The sequence below is a fragment of the Mustelus asterias genome, chromosome 5 (genome assembly GCF_964213995.1).
Source record: "Mustelus asterias chromosome 5, sMusAst1.hap1.1, whole genome shotgun sequence".
NCBI classification, from domain to species: Eukaryota; Metazoa; Chordata; class Chondrichthyes; order Carcharhiniformes; family Triakidae; genus Mustelus; species Mustelus asterias.
Window position 1 is genome coordinate 72233334 of NC_135805.1, and position 18708 is coordinate 72252041.

The 18708-nt window shown below is 43.0% G+C and overlaps 2 protein-coding genes across 2 annotated transcripts in view; both read left to right on the forward strand.

Moving 5' to 3' along the window:
• fabp7b (fatty acid binding protein 7, brain, b) lies at positions 1-1542 on the forward strand. The gene is made up of 4 exons (XM_078212741.1): positions 1-162; positions 485-657; positions 948-1049; positions 1150-1542. The coding sequence occupies exons 1-4, from the start codon at positions 90-92 to the stop codon at positions 1198-1200; spliced, it is 399 nt and encodes a 132-aa protein (XP_078068867.1). The 5' UTR covers positions 1-89; the 3' UTR covers positions 1201-1542.
• A 1193-nt stretch (positions 1543-2735) lies between these two features.
• smpdl3a (sphingomyelin phosphodiesterase acid like 3A) overlaps positions 2736-18708 on the forward strand; it is a 36288-nt gene continuing 20315 nt past the window's right edge. Inside the window, exons 1-2 of the mRNA XM_078212747.1 lie at positions 2736-2870; positions 14200-14413. Of these exons, the coding sequence (XP_078068873.1) occupies positions 2765-2870; positions 14200-14413 (320 nt within the window). The 5' untranslated portion in view covers positions 2736-2764. The remainder of the gene's footprint in view (positions 2871-14199; positions 14414-18708) is intronic.

Sequence of the window (18708 nt, forward strand, 5' to 3'; positions counted from 1 at the left end):
CTGGACTACGGGCTTTGCAGTTTCACCGTCAACAGAGTCACCCCACAGTTCCCAACGTGAAATCTCTTCCTTCCTCCGGTACCGTCACCATGGTCGATGTTTTTGTTGGAACCTGGAAGCTCGTTGAAAGCGATAATTTCGATGCATACATGAAAGCTTTGGGTAAGCAGCGCAATGTTAACCTGCTTAAATAGCTGGGGGAATCAGTCTAAATCTTAATATCTGCAGTCAGAGCCGTAAAGGATGGCCGAATCTTGTGGAGATATGTGTTTGTTGTTTGAAATAATCGAGTTTAGGCTTTGATTACCGTGTCACGTGGTCCATACTTCAACAACTCAGCTACAGGTATGTCTTGATGTTGCTACATATGTCTTGATATTAAGCCTAAGTTTCTCTCGTGTTTTTTTTACTAAGTGATGAAACTAGCCGCTATCTCACTCTGTCCAGAGAGCAGCAACTCCTGCATTTTCTATCTTTTTGGCAGGTGTGAGTTTCGCGACTCGGCAAGTTGGGAATGTTACCAAACCGACGATTGTCATCAGTAAAGAGGAGGATAAAGTGGTGCTGAAGACCCTGAGTACCTTTAAAAACACCGAAATCAGTTTCAAACTTGGGGAAGAGTTTGACGAGACCACGCCAGATGACCGAAACTGCAAAGTAAGTTGAGAAAAAATGGCTGTGCCTTGTGTACATGAGGAGTGGGTGCAGGCCTCCCAGGCCAGCACAAGAGCCCATTCTGCAGGTTGGACGGTGCGAGGAGTGAACAGAGGTCGTGCTGAAATATTGCACATTCCACCGTTATACGGGAGGGAATATGTTCTCTAACCTGGATTGAAATATTTACAACTGCATTGACTACTGTGCTGGTTGGTAATGAGTGGCCGACTAATTCTTTAACTAACTAAATATGTTTGGCAATCGGTAATTCGTATTTTTGGTGTTAATAGACGACGGTGACGTTGAACGGTGACAAGCTTGTCCATGTCCAGAAATGGGATGGAAAGGAAACCACTTTCACCAGGGAGATTAAGGATGGTAAAATGGTTATGGTATGTCAACCCTGCAGTCACTTTTTCCTGGTGTTTTGCTCTGTGTGTGTGTGCACCTCGCTTGAGTTGTGTTATTGAATTATTTTCTATGTTCAAACAGACCCTCACGTTTGACGATATTGTTGCCGTTCGTACCTACGAGAAGGCATAACGTTCCGCGGGGAGGGAGTCCCGTGCCCCTGTCAGAGCAATCGGGTCCGATTTATTGGACTCAATGACAGTATTTGAAATCTGGAGCGGTCCTTCCTCTGCCAGTTCTGTAACTTGCAGGGATTTCCATTGGGGGAAACCAGTCCGCCAACCTCTTTTTTTTTTAACAAGATCCGAAATACTGCATTTTATGTTGTAAAGCTTAACAGAATAACAATTTTGTAATATCTGTACATCACTTATCCACCTTTTTATTTTTTATAAAACGGAGTTCAGCTGTGGAAGGCCTGTCTTTTAGTCACAATGACAAGTTGAAACGGTTAATAAAAGTGTTGCTCTGGAACTAGCAGTTGTGGTGTTTCTTCTGTTGACACTATTTATATCAAATCTTGATCGGGTCGTCATATCATCTCAAAGGCATAGTTTGTCTATCCAAAGGATTTTTTTAAAAAACGGGTTCTGTAGCTTCATTTTCGTGAAGTAGGTTTCACGGATGTTGTATTTTAAGGTGGGTGATACACTGTAAGGTATTTAAATACATCAGCATACAGCTTAAACCCATTGTCAGCCACTCAGCTGTTCCCTGGCCCTGGCCTGTCTGAGTCGAGCTGAAGCGGCATCCGTGGGCCTGTTTGCTGCAATTGTGTAAACTCTGTGTCTGAGTGGACCCAAAGCCAATCCCATTCAGTACAATGGTCACGGTGGGAGCAGATTGCGTGTTTATTCAAATATTATTTGACAAATAACTTTAAAGGTTAAGAAATTGCTCCACGTTAGTTTAAACAAAGATTAACCGTAATATAAAATGGGCAAACAGCTTCTTTATTTGTCCTTGAAGAAATTAATGATTGATGATGTGCTCAGACGGTTAATGTTGCCGACGATCGAACATTGTTCCCAGAAAATGTAGGAGAAGGAGGAGGGGGGGGAGGGGGGGGAGGGGGACTTTTCCAGCTCTTCTCCCTGTTTGGTTTGGGTCGGGGGGGAGGAGGGGGGCATTATAACTGGAGAAGGGTGGTGGGGGATTTTCAATCTAAACTCCTGGAAATACAACTCGCTCTCACCTAGTCTGTTTTAAAACCATTCTCAATACATTTTCCAGGGTGTGAAGGGGGAGAAAAAGGTTGTTTGAAACTAGTGAGCTGAAACAGTACACTAAATAACACGACTGTTTATTTAAGCAGTTGTAGTTTACTTCAACTGAAGTTAAAACAAATGCTGTTCTGCTTCTACATGCGTTACAGAGACAGCCTAATCCTTTACATGTATTATAAGTGGATTTTGTATGTGTCGAATTCAAACTCGGAAGGGAAAAGGAAAGCTCTCGCAGATTTTACAATGCGAAATGTAACCTCGGTTTCTGCATTTGACTGTGTAAGAATTTCAATGACTACAATGGACTAGCGATCCCTTTCTTTTGGCCGCCAATGCTTTCTTAATGTTACCCTTGTTGGGTGATAGCGGGACAGTAACCTGAGCTCAGTGAAGACTCTCCCACTTATTCAATGAGCGTGTTAGCTATAGACGTCGGTGACGTGGTGCCGCTGGGTTGTATCTGGCCAGCGATGGAGGCAAGGCTGGCAATGTTGTGTCTCTGCTTCGCAGGCAGTTTGTGTGCCTTCACTCTAGCCGTTCCCTGCCATCGGAAAAGGATCGGAGTCAGGGCCGCTGGTGAGTTACTGCTGTCCTGGGGGCTGCGATCTAAAGGAATGGGAGGAGTATGTATCTGCTGCAGTGAAAGTGCATTTGCCTTCGCTACGTTCCCCCTCCCCCCCCCGCTACCTAGTTCAAACTCTGTTGAGTCGAGAGGAGCAAGGGTCACATAATCAATCTATACCGAGTGCTGCAATAGATTGGATATGAAGTTATGTTGGGAGAACATTGCTGACATTATGTTTTGTAACATTAACGTAGCCGCAGCGGTAAGATGTGCTTCTTGTTTTGGGACGAGTCGGTCATTTGCGGATTGCCGTCCGATTTCTCACAAAATAACCCGAGAATGTCGCTATTCCCTTGACGACAATGGTTTCCTTCTCAAACAGAAATTTACAACAAAGTTTGTTGTTTCGAAGCTGATCCGGAAATAACAACAGTGGGAAGGAGGTGTGCCAATGTATTTAAGTGACGCCCAGCAGTTTGGAGAAGGGACGATTTTACATTTCCAGGGAATGGTGTCCAGCACACCCAGTCCCTTACATTCCCCCAGTCTTTGCTCATCGCCCTGCACTTGTTTTCTCTAAAGGCAAACATCCAATTCTCTTCCATATGCATCACGCTCTCAGGCGGGGCATTACTGATTCTAACCAATCCCGTTGGGAGAAAATAATTTTCTCATATCGCCCTTGATTTTTTGATATTTACTGTAAATCAGTGTCCCCTGTTTTTCCAAACCTTATGGAAACAGTTTCTTTCTATTTGTCTGTCCTGACGACTGTCGCCGTCATCCCGGATTTTGAATATCTCCATAAAGGAGAATATCACTAGTTTCTCAGAATATCCATTTGACTGTAGTCCCTCGTCCTAGAACCTTTCACATACATCTTTATATGCAACCGCTCTAAAACCTTCACACCCTTCAGAAAGGGTGATGCCCAGAATAGGGCACAGTACTCTAGTTGAGGCTGGACCAATGTTTTCTGAAAGTCCATCACAACATACTTGCTCTTGTAGTTTATGCTTCTATCTGTAAAACCCAGGATTCTATATGTTTTTAACCATTTCCACAACTTGCCCTGCCACTTTCAATCATTTGTGTCCAGCGCCAGTGCTCTTTTACCCCCATTAGAAATGCACCTTTTATATTGTCTTTCCTTGATTTTCCTACCAAAATATATCACTTCATACTTCTCTGCATTCAATTTCAGCTGCGCCATGCCCACCTAATTCACCAGCCTATCTGTGCACTCCTGAAGTCTATCACTATCCTCTTCATAATTTGGAATACTTCCAAAATTTGGAGTTGCACACCCAAGTCCAGGTCATTAATATAGATCAAGAAAAACAATGGTCCTACTACTGACCCCAGGGGTATCCACTGTATATCTTCCTCCACTCTGAGAAAACAATCATGATTCTCTGCTTCCTGTCACTCAACCAATTTTGTGTTTATGCTGCCACTGCCCCTTTTATTCAATGGCTTTCAACTTTGCTGATATGCCTGTTACATGGCACCTTATCGACTGCCTTTTGGAAGTCAATGTGTACCACATCACATCATTACCTTCATCAACCCCTCTGTTTCCTCATCAGAATAATCAAGTTAGTTGAACACAATTTGCCATAGACAAATTTGTGCTTTTCCTTAATTAATCCACACTTGCCTGAGTGACTGTTAATTTTGACCCAGATTATCATTTCTGAAAGTGTTCCCACCACCATGGTTAAAGTGATTGGCCTGCAATCGCTACTTTTTCCCTTACACTTATTTTTTGAACATTTGCATTTCTCCAGTCCTTTGGCACCACCTTCATATCTCAGGAGGATCAGTAGATTATGGCCAATAGCTTCATAATTTCCAGCCTTCCCACCTGCAGTTTCCTCATAAGCATCCCACTCAGTCCTCTTGGCTTATGAACTTTAAGTACAGCCAGCCTTTCCAATATCCTTCTTTAACAATCCACTGCCTAAACTTTCATCCTCTTTCATGTGACTTGGACAGCACTTTCTTCCTTTGTAGATAGATGCAAGTAAATAATTTAATACTTTGCCATGCCTTCCACCTTGATGCATGGATTCCCTTTTTGGTCTCTAATTGGCAGCAACCCTTGCTTGTGTCCCTTTCATTATTAACATGTCTACACAAGACTTGGATTTCTTTTTATGTTAACTGCTAGTCCCTTCTCATATTCTCCTTTTGCTGTTCTTATTCCCTTGTCCACTTCCCCTCTGAAATTTCTATTCTTAGCCTGGTTCTCATATATTATCAACCTGACATCTCTCATTCATAGTCTATTTTTGCTTCATGTTATACTTCATCTCTTTCATCATCCAGGGAGCTCTTCCTTTGGTTGGCCTTAGCTTTATCCCTTATTGGAATATATCAAAGTTGTACTCAAACTGTCGCATCTTTAACAGCAGCCCATTGTTACAGATTTGTTTCACAATCTTTCAATTTGCATTGACCAGATCTGTTCTCACCTCACTGAAATTAGCTCTCCTTTTAAATCTCTAAGACCATAAGACATAGGAGCAGAATTAGGCCACTCGGCCCATTGAGTCTGCTCCGCCATTCAATCATGGCTGATATTTTTCTCATTCCCATTCTCCTGTCTTTTCCCCATAACCCCTGATCCCCTTATTAATCAAGAACCTATCTATCTCTGTCTTAAAGACACTCAATGACCTGGCTCCCACAGCCTTCTGCGGCAAAGAGTTCTACAGGTTCACCACTATCTGGCTGAAGAAATTCCTCCTCATCTCTTCTTTAAAGGATCATCCCTTTAGTCTGAGGTTGTACCCTCTGGTTCTGGTTTTCTTACTAGTGGAAACATCCTCTCCACATCCACTCTGTCCAGGCCTCGCAGTATCCTGCTAGTTTCAATAAGATCCCTCCTCATCCTTCTAAACTCCAACGAGTACAGACCCAGAGTCCTCAACTGTTCCTCATACGACAAGCTCTTCACACCAGGGATCATTCTTGTGGACCTCCTCTGGACCCTTTCCAAGGCCAGTACATCCTTCCTTAGATCTGGGGCCCAAGACTGCTCACAATGCTCCAAATGGGGTCTGACCAGAGCCTTATACAGCCTCAGAAGTACATCCCTGCTCTTGTATTCTAGCCCTTTCAACATGAATGCTAACATTGCATTTGCCTTCCTAACTACTGACTGAGCCTGCACGTTAACCTTAAGAGAATCTTGAACAATGATTCCCAAGTCCCTTTGCGTTTCTGATTTCCTAAACATTTTCCCATTTAGAAAATAGTCTATGCCTCCATTCCTCCTTCCAAAGTGCATAAGCTCACACTTTTCCACATTGTATTCCATCTGCCACTTCTTTGCTCACTCTCCTCACCTGTCCAAGTCCTTCTTGGACAGCACCCCCCACCCCTTCCTTCTTTGTATCTTGCTTCTAGTCTCCTTCTTCACTTTCTAAACTCTGCCTGTAAGGTGTAGGGAGATGGTGGAATAGTGGTAATATCAATGGATTAATAATCCAGAGGCCAACACTAATGTTCTGGTGGCACAGGTTCAAATCTCACCATGGCAGCTGGTAGAATTGAAATTCAATTAATAAATCTGGAATTGAAAGCTAGCCTCTCAGTAATAGTGAAGCTGTCATAAAAGCCCACCTCGTTTTAGGGAAGGAAATCTGCTGTCAAAGTGTCGGAAACTCAAGATGGGGTGCAATCTTTTCAGCTTGGATCTTGTTTATCTCTCTTGTGGGGACCATGAATTGGATTCATTTGGATTTTGAATCTGACTTTGTAATTTTAAGGATGAAGTAAAGGTTTTTTAAAAAATGTGACTACAGAGACTCTTGGTTGACTCTTATCTGCCCTCTGAAATGCAAGCCACTCATTTCAATGCAATTAGGGCTGAACAACAATATGCTGGCCTTGCCAGTGATGTGAACATCCCATGAAAGAACATATAAGAAAATACCTAATCCATCTTTCTACTTATGTTGCTGCTACCAGACCCTCTGCCTGTTCATCCTTCCCTCTCAGACTGCTCTGTAACTGCTCAGTGACATCCTTGACCCTTGCAACAGGGACTTAAAATACGATCCTGGAATTATATCTGCAATGAAGAAATGCCTGTCTGTTCCCTTTACTATTGAATCCTCAATGACTATTGCTTTCCAAATATTTCCACCACTATAGCTCAGTCCCCCATGGTGCCATGGACAAGTCTGCACTCTCAACATGTCCAGAATTCAATCCAGGGATGAACACCCAGGGTGCGGGATCTCCCACACTTTCTGCCTGACCCTATTTGTCTGTTTGACGGTCACCCATTCCCCCTCTGCCTACAGGTCCTTTAGTTGTGAGGTGATAATCTCTATAAATCTGCTATCCAAAAAAACTCTCAAGTCTTGTGGATATACAACACTGATATCAATTATTGCTCACACACAAAAATTGAACTGGAGTTCCCACACAGAGCAGGGTATGCATTCCAGCGGACTGAGGTGCCTTGCCATGTCTCTATTTATTAAAGTAATAATTCCATTAGAAATAAACCGCAAGACTTTTAAAACAATTTAAGAATGAACTCTCTTTTTTAAAAACCCAATGGAATTATTCTCATTCCTTATCAGAGCTCTTTCCCTCAATACACAGTCTCAATCATAGTGTGAGTTTCTTTGTGTTCTGCTGCTTCCTGCTAACAAAATCCTATCTTACACTCTTTAAAATTTCTGCCTGAGTTAAATTACTTATCTTCACACTCCACTGTCTGGAATATACACCAGGATTGTTTATTGATTGTGGCAATTTTAGAACAAAGGAATTGCTAGACAAAAAATTCCAAATGTTATCTAGTGCAAATTTGTTTGGTTAAAGGAACCCTTTGCAAATTGATCTCAAAGCAGACACTCCTCTTCAAAATTAGCATACAATAAACTTTTTCCACATTTATATTTCTGAATGTAAACTTCATTAGTGTCTTGCTGAAGAACTTGCAAGAAATTTTGCTGGTGCTGTCCAAGACAATGAATGCTGATTGCCTTTATGCTGAAGTGAAAATACAATCTTACAGGTTTAAAGACATGCCTATTGAGAACTTCACAATTGCACTTTTCTTCCGAGAGTGAGAATTGGTTTGGTGTCACTTGTCATGTGAAATGACACTATTAGCTGTAATCCTCCATCTCCTGCCTACTCTTTGCTCAGCTGCTGGATCTTTGGGTGTTTTCCCCCTCCTCTGTCTTTTACTGGCTGATCTGCACTAAATATCCCTGAAATGCTGTCTGGTGTGTGTCATTTCTACCATTGTGACATTGCCAGTAACTTGGATGGCTCACAGCGTGTACTAGACCCATGCCATTCCAGCAACGGTGCCCATTCATATGATTTTGGCGACCCCTGTAAAGTCTCTTTGAACACATAAGAGTCCACAGACTCCACTTTCCGAACCACTGATCTTACCCATTGCGAATCTTCGGCAATAATCAAAGCACTTCCGCACATCTCATTTTCTCTTTTCCAGTGTGAGTATATCCCATTGAGATAATCACTCCTCATAATTTTTCTAGTTACTCTTTTCTTTATCCCTTCATTATCCAATATCCACATACACAAGTGCAGCCACACTAGTGATTTATAAAGGCACATGATTATCTCACTCTTCCACTTCAATAAGGACCATTTGATATATAACTTCACTATTGACACTTGTTTTGGTCCATTTTACAGGTTTTTACAAGAGCATATATCACATTTTTTAGTGAGCTTTGTGAAAGTGAATATATTTTGAGATGTAAGATGCTATGCTCCTTACTGACCAAAAAGAAGAACAATTTGCTTGCAGAAGAGTGAATTGAGCCCAACATAATTAGAATATACAACACAGTTGCTCAGCAACATGGCTTTTCTTCAAATTCTGTTTCAAAGAGCTACCTCTATAACAAGCTAACAAGTGAAGCACTACCAACTGAACGGCTGCTGCATATAAATGGCAGGAGAATAAGCCCTTCTGCCACTCCTGAAGTCAGCAATTGCAAGAAGTGTTTTTGTAATGTAGGAAACCAGTAAAAAAGAATGAAAATCTGAATGGAAGTTCAAGGTTGAAAGCACAAAATTGTGAGTGGTGTTTTAGGCTGATGCTTCCTATTTTTAAATTTTGCATTAAAATTCCTTATAAGTCACTTCCATATGTAGATCTCATTTTATTAGACTCAATCCAACTCCATACCTATTCACAGTAACTCTCTCTCCCTCTTCAATAGGATGTCTAAAATTGTAGATTTATACAACAATAGTGATTGGGCCACAGTTTTAAACACATTGATGCATGCACCATAAATAAAACACATAGATTCAACAGGATGATGCCAGGGAAGGGAAACTAATTGCAGCAAAATACTGGAAATGTCTCAGTTGGACCGATATTTGCTAGGGGATTTTAAAATTATGATGGAGCTGTTTTCAGGGTGAATGGGGAAGCACTATTTCCTCCATTTGAGGAGTTAATAATGAATTTAAAATCACCGCTGAGAGGGCGTCTAGGAGAATTTTATGCAGAGAGATGGACCATGGAATGGTTTGCAGCAGGCCATTGGTTGACATATATTTTAAGTGATAAATGGTTAATTGCAGTGGAATTTGTACATCTACACTTTCTAATTTCTCACCATTTAAGAAATACTCTGCACATCTGTTCTTCCTATCAAAGTGGATAACTTTATATTTTTCCACATTATATTCCATCTGACATTTTCTTGTCCACTCACTGGGCATGATTTGCCGCAACCCCCCCCCCCCCCCCCCCCCCCCCTGGTGGGATCGTCCAGTCCTGCTGCTATAAAAGGGGTTTCCTGTTGTTCTCATCCTCTGCCACCAGGGAACCTGCAGTTGGGGGGAAGGGAGGGGGGGGGGGGGGTCTGCCTCCGCCAGGAGTCAAAGGTCCCACCAGCAGGAGCAGCCAGAAAATCTCGCCCCTCCCAAGTCTGTCTGAAGGCCACTTACAACACACATTCCTGCCTAACTTTGTGTCATCTATGAACTTGGAAATATTACATTTAGTTCTACATCCAACTCATTGATATATATTGTAAATGGTTGGGGTCCAAGTACTGATCCTTTTGGTATCCCACACAGTTAGCCAACAGAAGAATGGCCTATTTATTCCTACTCTCTATTTTTTGCTTGTTAACAAATCCTGAATCCATGCCAGTGTATTACCTCCTATCCCGTGAGTTTCAATATTGTTAACCAACCTCCTGTCAAGCACTTGGTCAAAAGCTTTCTGAAAATCCAAATATACTACATCCACCAACCCCCCTTTTATCAATTCTGTTATTAACATCCTCAAAAAAACTCCAACATGTCTGTCAAACATGATTTCCATTCAAGAATCCATGTTGACTATGTTGAGTCATCATTATCATCCAAGTGTCCATTTATCACATCCTTTAGAATAGATTCTAACATTTTCCCTGTTACTGATGTAAGGCCAACAGGTCTGTCGATCCCTGTTTTCTCTCTTCCTTCTACTTAAACATCGGATGACATTTGCTCAGTTCCAATTTGAAGAAGGCATTCCTGAATCTATATAATTTTGGAAGATGATCACTAATGCATCCACTTTCTCCATCTAAGAAGTCTCACAACACCAGGTTAAAGTCCAACAGGTTTATTTGGAACGACAAGTTTTTGGAGTGCTGCTCCTTCACCAGATCCTCCTGATGAAGGAGCAGTGCTCTGAAAGCTCATGATTTCAAATAAGCCTGTTGAACGTTAACCTTGTGTTGTAAGACTTCTTACTGTGCCCACCCCAGTCCAATGTCGGCATCTCCACATCATGACCTTTTCCATAGATACCTCTTTCAACACTTGGAGACAGAGAATGTCAGAGAAAGGATTTACCAACCTTCAGTCCCATTAATTTCTCCAACACAACTTTCTTAGTTCTACTAATTTTCTTTGATTCCTCATTCTCCTGATCTCTGATTTACCCTGCTAATCCCCCTGCCACTAAAGGTCAATTTAGCATGGCCAATCCACTTAACCTGCACATCTTTGGACTGTGGGAGGAAACCGGAGCACCGGAGGAAACCCACGCAGACATGAGGGGAATGTGCAAACTCCACAGACAGTGAGGCCGGAATTGAACCCGGGTCCCTGGCACTGTGAGGAAACAGTGCTGGCTACTGTGCTGCAGTGCCGCCCCCAAACATTGAAACTCGAACGTTGGCTCTATTCCCTCTCCACAGATTCTGTCAGACCTGCTGAGGTTTTCCAGCATTTTCTGTTTTATTTCAGATTCCAGCTTCCGTAGTATTTTGCCTTTATTTTTGTTTTGTTTTGTTTGTTTTAAAGGATTTGATTCGTTCTTGTTGGTGAATAGCATACATAACTGGTTAGAGCTTACTTCTGAAATGATGAAATTCTTAATTTCCACTCTTTGCACTTAATATGGTTAAATCGGTAATAAAAAAGTTTTGAATTTCATCTTACACTACAATATACAACTTGAGTTCATTTGCAAATCTGGGCGGCACGGTGACAGTGGTTAGCACTGCTGCCTCACAGCTCCAAGGACCTGGGTTCGATTCCCGGCTCGGGTCACTGTCTATGTGGAGTTTGCACATTCTCCTCATGTCTGCGTGGGCTTCCTCCGAGTGCTCTGGTTTCCTCCCACAGTCCAAAGATGTGTGGGTTAGGTGGATTGGCCATACTAAATTGCCCCTTAGTGTCCTGGGATGTGTAGATTAGAGGGATTAGCGGGGTAAATGCGTGGGGTAGCAGGGATAAGGCCTAGGTGGGATTGTTGTTGGTGCTGACTCGATGGGCTGAATGGGCTCTTTCTGTACTGTAGGGATTCTATGATCCTCTGATGTCCATATCCTAACTCACAGTAATCCCATTCTTTCATCACATCCGTGCTCACGACTTACATTGGCTCCTTGTCTAGCAATGCCTCAATTTTAAAGTTCTCATCCTAGCTTTCAAATTCTTCATGTCATTGCCATCTCTGTAACCCCCTCCAGATCTCCTGTTACCATACTCCACAATTGTGGCTGCTTACATAAGCCCCACAGCACTATTTTAAAGAAGAGCAGAGGAGTTATTTTATTCCCCAATGTCCTGAACAATATTCATCCCTCACCCAACACCACACCACCAAATTATCTGATCATTATCAAATTGTTGTTTGTGGGAGCTTCTGTGCAGGTTGCCTGCTATATTTCATTTGTACTTCACTGGCTGAAATGTGCTTTGGGAGGACCTGTGTCACGAAAGACGCAATATAATTGCAGATTTTGTTACATTTTTTCTAACTCCCCACTCATCTTGGAGCCAACTCGATCCCAGGGCTACTTTTTCTACCACTCTCCGCACCCCTCGTCACTCAAGGAGGAGAATAACTAATTGGGTCTTATCATTAATGTACTCTGTACTTGCACCTTTCTTTTTGCTGATTCCTTTGAAATCTCTTGGAAATCAGTAAGTATGACAGTATATTGCTCAACTTATCTTTAAACCAAGTATTTTAACATGCTCAGTTGTTTGATTAGATATCTATCCTTGTGCCCATATGTCACATAGGTGAGCAGCATATAATGAGAAGCGTTGGCAGTGGGAGCTTCTGGAATTTAAACCAGCTCCACAATAATTTTATTAATATGATGTTGCATTTCAACTTGCGATAAATTAATCTCATATAGCCTGATACAAATGTAGGGGTGATTCTCCCATTGCGACCCACAAATGTTCTGGAGGGTCTGGTCAGGAGAATCGCGTGTTGGCCATTTTGTGGGATTCGCACATGCATTCCCGACGCATGCGCGTCTCCCAGAGCCAGGGAACAGTCGCAGTCAGGACCGTGCTGGAAACCAGCAGGAAGAGAGGTAAGTGATTTAAATCTGTTTTAAATGTATTTTAAATGTATTTTACATGTGATTATCGGGCCCGGCACGGAACTTGCCAGGCCCGATGGCATCTTCCACCCCGCCAGTACAATTTCACCCCGGCGGGGTTTAGAGTAGCTCCCCACATTCGCGGAACGAGCGGGAGACCTGACTGGAGTGAAGGGGGGGCATTGGGGCCCCCCAGGGGGTCGGGCAGTGGGGGCGTGGTGCCCCTGGGCATGGGCACCCTGGCAGTGCCAGCCTGTGACTCCTGGCACTGCCCAAGGGGCAAGGTGCCCATGCCCAAGGGGCATCTTGGCACTGCCCACTGGGCATCAGGCAGTGCCAAGGGGGTGGGGCCTATTGTGGGTGGAGCCTAGGGACGATCGATGGGGTTGGGGGTCCTGCTGCCATTCTGCATGGGGATCGGTCTGGGCTGGAGGGAGGCCAGCGATCAGGGTGGACTAGGGGGTTGGTGGTCTGCTGGGGGGGTGGCGGGGGGGGGGGGGTGCTGCCTCTCGGGGGAGGGGGGGTCTGCCTCCCGCCGGGTGGGTCTGACCCTGGGGGGTGTCAGCGGCAGAGGGGGGTCTGCCGGGTTGAGGGGGGGGGGGGTAGGGGGATCGCCACTGCTGGATGTGGGGGGCTGGACATTGGGGCGCTCCAGGGCAGGTGGGGGATCAGGGCTGGCCCGGGAATTGTTGTGGGGACCGCGATCGGGCTTGGGGGTGGGGGGGGGGGGGGGGGGGGTGTCTGGAGGGGCAGCACTGTGGCAGTCGTGGGCTGGCCTGTGATCGAGCTGGCCAGCAAACGGGGAGACTGACAGATCGGGGCCACTGCGCATGCGCAGAGTTCCGGAACTGTCAGACTCCGGCGCAAATAGGCCCCGCCCCCCCAGTTTTTTATTATATTTATGATTATGACCTCTGCAGTGCACAGAGTGGGGAGATTTGTGTCTGAACTTGCACTGAGAAAACAGTCATGATCTCGACTAGTTTTCTCACCAATTCAGCACTTTTGGGGGAATCACCCCCTATTTCTGCAAAGAAACACCATTAAGACAAAATCATAGCAATCTTGTGGTTCAAGACAAATTCCTTTTTCTGAAAGGAATGTGATTATCATTTATTTTTAAATGTGGGGGGTACCATTAAACATGTTAGAGGCAAAACCCAATTAAGGAGGAAAAAAGTTACAGCAAATAATTGGAGAGGGACAAATGAATGGAGGATATGGACAAGTTGGAGCAAAAGTAGATGGTCAGAAAGCAAAGGGATAGTGGCTCACAGGTACAAAGTGTGTACTGAAGCACGAGTGCTAACATTTTGAAATAGATCCAGTGGTGATATAAACCTCATTGAGCAACTGCAAGTAAACATACATAGGTTGTTTAACTTGTTTCACTGTTGAAGTTTTATTAGAATTTGAAATCTGTGTGGGGGGTTTTTGTTTGGCAAACTGCTAATTTTTGCATTTTATTTTCTGTTAGGACAATTCTGGCATATAACCGACTTGCATTTGGACCCTACCTACCACTTGACAGAGGACCCTACCAAAGTTTGCTTTTCATCAATGGGGCGTCCAGCAAAGCATGCAGGACCTTTTGGAGACTATTTATGTGATTCACCATATAACCTTATCCAGTCTGCTTTAAAGTTTATGAAAGATGCTAAAGTTCAACCCTCCTTTGTGATATGGACTGGGTAAATATTGACATAATGTCAAACTGAACCAAATGAGTCTTATTACCAAATTCTAGCAGCGTGTAAAACGTTTGATCGTATTTAAAATGACATCTCTTGTAGCACAGAGGCTGTACTGCACTGTTAGAAGTGCCATCTTTTGGATAAGATGTTGAATTGAAACCCTGTGTGCCCTTTCAATGTGAAATATTCTATTTGAAGACAAGCAGTGGAGCTCTCACCAAATCCATACCCAATACAAGAACAAAGAACAAAGAAAATTACAGCGCAGGAACAGGCCCTTTGGCCCTCAAAGCCTGCACCGACCAAGCTGCCCGACTGAACTAAAACCCCCTACACTTCCGGGGACCATATCCCTCCATTCCCATCCTATTCATGTATTTGTCAAGAAGCCTCTCATAAGTCACCATCTTATCTGCTTCCACGATCTCCCCTGGCAGCGAGTTCCAGGCACCCACCACCCTGTGTAAAAAACTTGCCTCATATATCTCCTTTAAACCTTGCCCTCGCACCTTAAACCTGTGCCCCCCAGTAACTGACTCTTCCACTCTGGGAAAAAGCTTCTGACTATCCACTCTGTCCATGCTCCTGATAAGCTAGAAGGTCTATCAGGTTGTCTGTCCCTCAACCTCCATCGTTCCAGTGAGAACAAACCAAGTTTCTCCAACCTCTCTTCATAACGACCTAATCCATAATGTGAAATAAGCTACATGTTGCTGAAGTTTTTCATCTTGCACTCATCAGGATAAACACAAAGAATGCCAAATTTTAAACTATCACAACAATTCATTATTCAGAAAAGGCTAAAAGAGTGCTGATTGGTTGGCAAATCAACTCTCCAGTTTGGCCAATGGGAAATTGGAAACGAGACGCCATAGTGAATAAAGGTTTAAACTCCAGTTTTGTTTTGAAAGAAAGCTTGACATTCACACACTGCTTGCTTACTCTTGTTTTTAGTGTTATTTTCAGAAACTGTTAGATTTAGTGATCTGCTCTCCCTCAAGTCCTAAGCCACCCACCATATCTAAATTCCCCCACCCCTCGCTCTGTTCACTGTCTACATCAGGACTTCAGTGCCAGTAAAGGCTACCCTTTTCACTGCTGCAGAGATGCCCTCAAGGTGTCAGGACAGATCACTTGCCACCTGCACTCACTGACTTCTTACTGTTTCATTGGTTGTAAGCCACTTTGGATCATCCTGAAGCTGTGAAAGGGACTGTAGAATCAAGTTCTTCATCATGTTCTTAACCTATGCAGGAAGTGACCATAAGACAAAAGAGCAGGGGTAGGCCATTTGGCCCATCAAGGCTGCTCCACCATTCAATGGGATTATGACTGATCTGATGCGATAATTCTCAAATCCACTTTCCCGCCTTATTCCAATAACCCTTGATTTCCTTACTGGTTAAAAATCTATCTCAGCCTTGAACATACTTAACAACCCAGCCTCTACAGCCGTCTGCGGGAAAGAATTCCACAGATTCTGGGGTAGGAAATTCCTCTTCATCTGTTTTAAATGGATGACCCCCTTATTCTGAGATTGTGCCCTCTGGTCCCAGACTCTCCTCCAAGGTAAAACAACCTCTCAGCATCTACCCTGTCAAGCTCACTGAGAATCCAATATGTCTCAATAAGGTTGCTTCTCATTCTTCTAAACTCTACTGAGTACAGACCCAACCTACTCAACCTCTGCTCATAAGAAAATCCCTCCATACCTGGGATCGACCTTGTGAACCTTCTCTGGGCTGCCTCCAATGTCAGTGAATACCATTTAAACAGTTTAGTCGATCATTTATCTTTTTTTGCTGTGTGTGGGGTCTTGCTGTGCACTAATTGACTGCCTTGTATCCATACATTCCAACAGTGCTGACTCTTAAAAATCACTTGGTTAGTTGTGAAATGCTTTGAGATGTATTGAGATCACAAAAAACACTGCATGACGGCACGTCCTTTCTTTTCTCATAATTCTGAGAAAAATACTGCAAGAAGTACCACAGGCCCAAGCAATTATATTCCAGGCCCTGTTGAGATTGAATATGCATTAGAGAGTGGTGTCACTTTCAATAAGGGATCCAGTTTTAATCTAGGTGTGTACAAATTAATATTTATGGTAGGGAGAACTTTAGATTTTGTGATTAAAGATGAATTTACTAAAAACATAGATTTTCTTTGGGTAACTTCACACCCACACTGTTTTTCCCTTTGGTGAATTGGAGGGGGTGGGGTGCTGTGGCTGGGAGGAGTGGAAGGATTCCTGAGCTGATTATCAGCCCATTGAACCACACTTGAATGCTCCTTCCCTGGCCAACAAGTCCTGGCGTTGGACTCGTACCCGGAGCTTCTGATCCAGGTGTAGGGGCGCTACCGCTACACCACAAGAGAAAATAATTAGAAACAACCAACATAGATTTCGGAAAGGAAGGTCTTGCTTGACAAACATGGAAATAATAAACTGGACTTTTAGAAAGCCTTTGGTGCAATACCACATAAAAGACTATTCAGGAAGATCAAGTGGTATGGAATTTCAATATCTAAGATGGCAACTCACCACTGCCTTTTCAATGACAATGATAATATATGATGGCTTAGCTATTGCTGCCCACAGCCCAGGAACAAATAAAAAAAAGTGCAGGAATTAGAAAGTTGTATTAAAAACAGAAGGGCAGCAGAGTGGAGTAGGTGTTAAGGGCAATTTCACAAGAGTAGTTGGAAGTATGTAAATGGATGTAGTGTAGATTCCATTCTGGCACCAGAAATAAATGTAATCATGTAGTAGTGAAGCTTTGTTTAAAAACATAGTAGGACTGCCATTGGAGTACTGTTATTGGCTCCACCGATAGGCAAGATGTTAAGGCAATCAGAAGGATCCAGAGCAGAGTCACTAGCATGCTGCCTTGTATAGTGAAATTCAGGCTGTTGGTAAAGGAGATTGTGGTTTAATTTGATAGGAATGGTTGAAAATTCTGAAGGTCTGGGACAAGGTGCAGATAGAAATTAACCCTCTCCAGTAATTGAAGATATTTTAATATAGTTAGCATGTTTGTAACAGCAAAGGCAAGAGTTAGATAGAGGACAGGAGCATTTTTTTAATGAATGCCATGAGCGTGTTACTGGAATTGGAGGTTTAAGCAGGAACCATGTCAATATTTAAAATAGATCAGTGGTTGAAAGAACATGGTTTAAGGCTGCTCTTGTGGAGGATAACCAACATATACTAGTTTGGCTGAATGGTCCTGTTGAAATGTCATGGACCTTTACCTTTAAAGTCTATTAGTTAATCACCCATGGTGTTACTCATCCAAAGCTGATATCAAATGCAGTGTTCAGATCAAGAGTGGATGGCAAATTGAACCCAGGTGAAAGGGTGATAACAGCAAAGAAATTAATCTTGTTGGACAATTGAATGAAATTTGATGAATTATTCAGACGGTCATATTTTCCTCTTCATGGGTAGGAGGAAAATTTTGCTGACTTGACTTTTCCTCACTAGGTGTTACAATTTAATGGAGGTGGAAGACATGGGTGAGGGAGAGATGCTCAGCCAGGCTTAACGATCATTGAGTCTGATTTGGCCCATAGCTGATGTTGCTGCTAGGGGTGGAGTGGGAGAAGAGCATTCTGTGGACCATTCTACTGTTCAGATGGATAAGATGGTTTCCACTGATGCAAGGTCACCCCTCCCAGCTCCACAAAATGATTCTTTGTTTAGAATTGAACACATCAGAGATGGCTTCTTAAATACTAGGGCACAATATATATTAAAGCCAAACCATTCATTTGGAAGAGAGCAAAGCAGAAGGATGGAGGAGAAAGGCCAATAATGTCAGGAGCAGAATCTAGTCATGCCACATGTAGGAGTGGTGGCATGAAGGGAATTGGCAGTCAACGAAAACAAAGTTGGGGACTGGTTGATCAATGAGCTGTCCATATGACAAAAATAGAATCAAATATATATGGTAACCTACTTAGACTTTGCACATGTTAAAGAATGACTTGCATTTTGCGGACTTAAAACAATGATGGCCTTTCCCACAATATATCACAACCCAGTGGATGGACTCTGCAACTGCAGGCATGCTAAAAACACTTGTTTTACCAAACTGCTATGGATTCCCTCACTGTGTAAATCCCCAGTAAAAACATAGCTATTCAAATAACGTTCAAAAAATAAATGGACTTGCAATTTTTGATTTTTGTTTGATTTGATTTATTATTGTCACATGTATTAGTATACAATGACAAGTATTGTTTCTTGCACGCTACACAGACAAAGCATACCGTTCATAGGGAAGGAA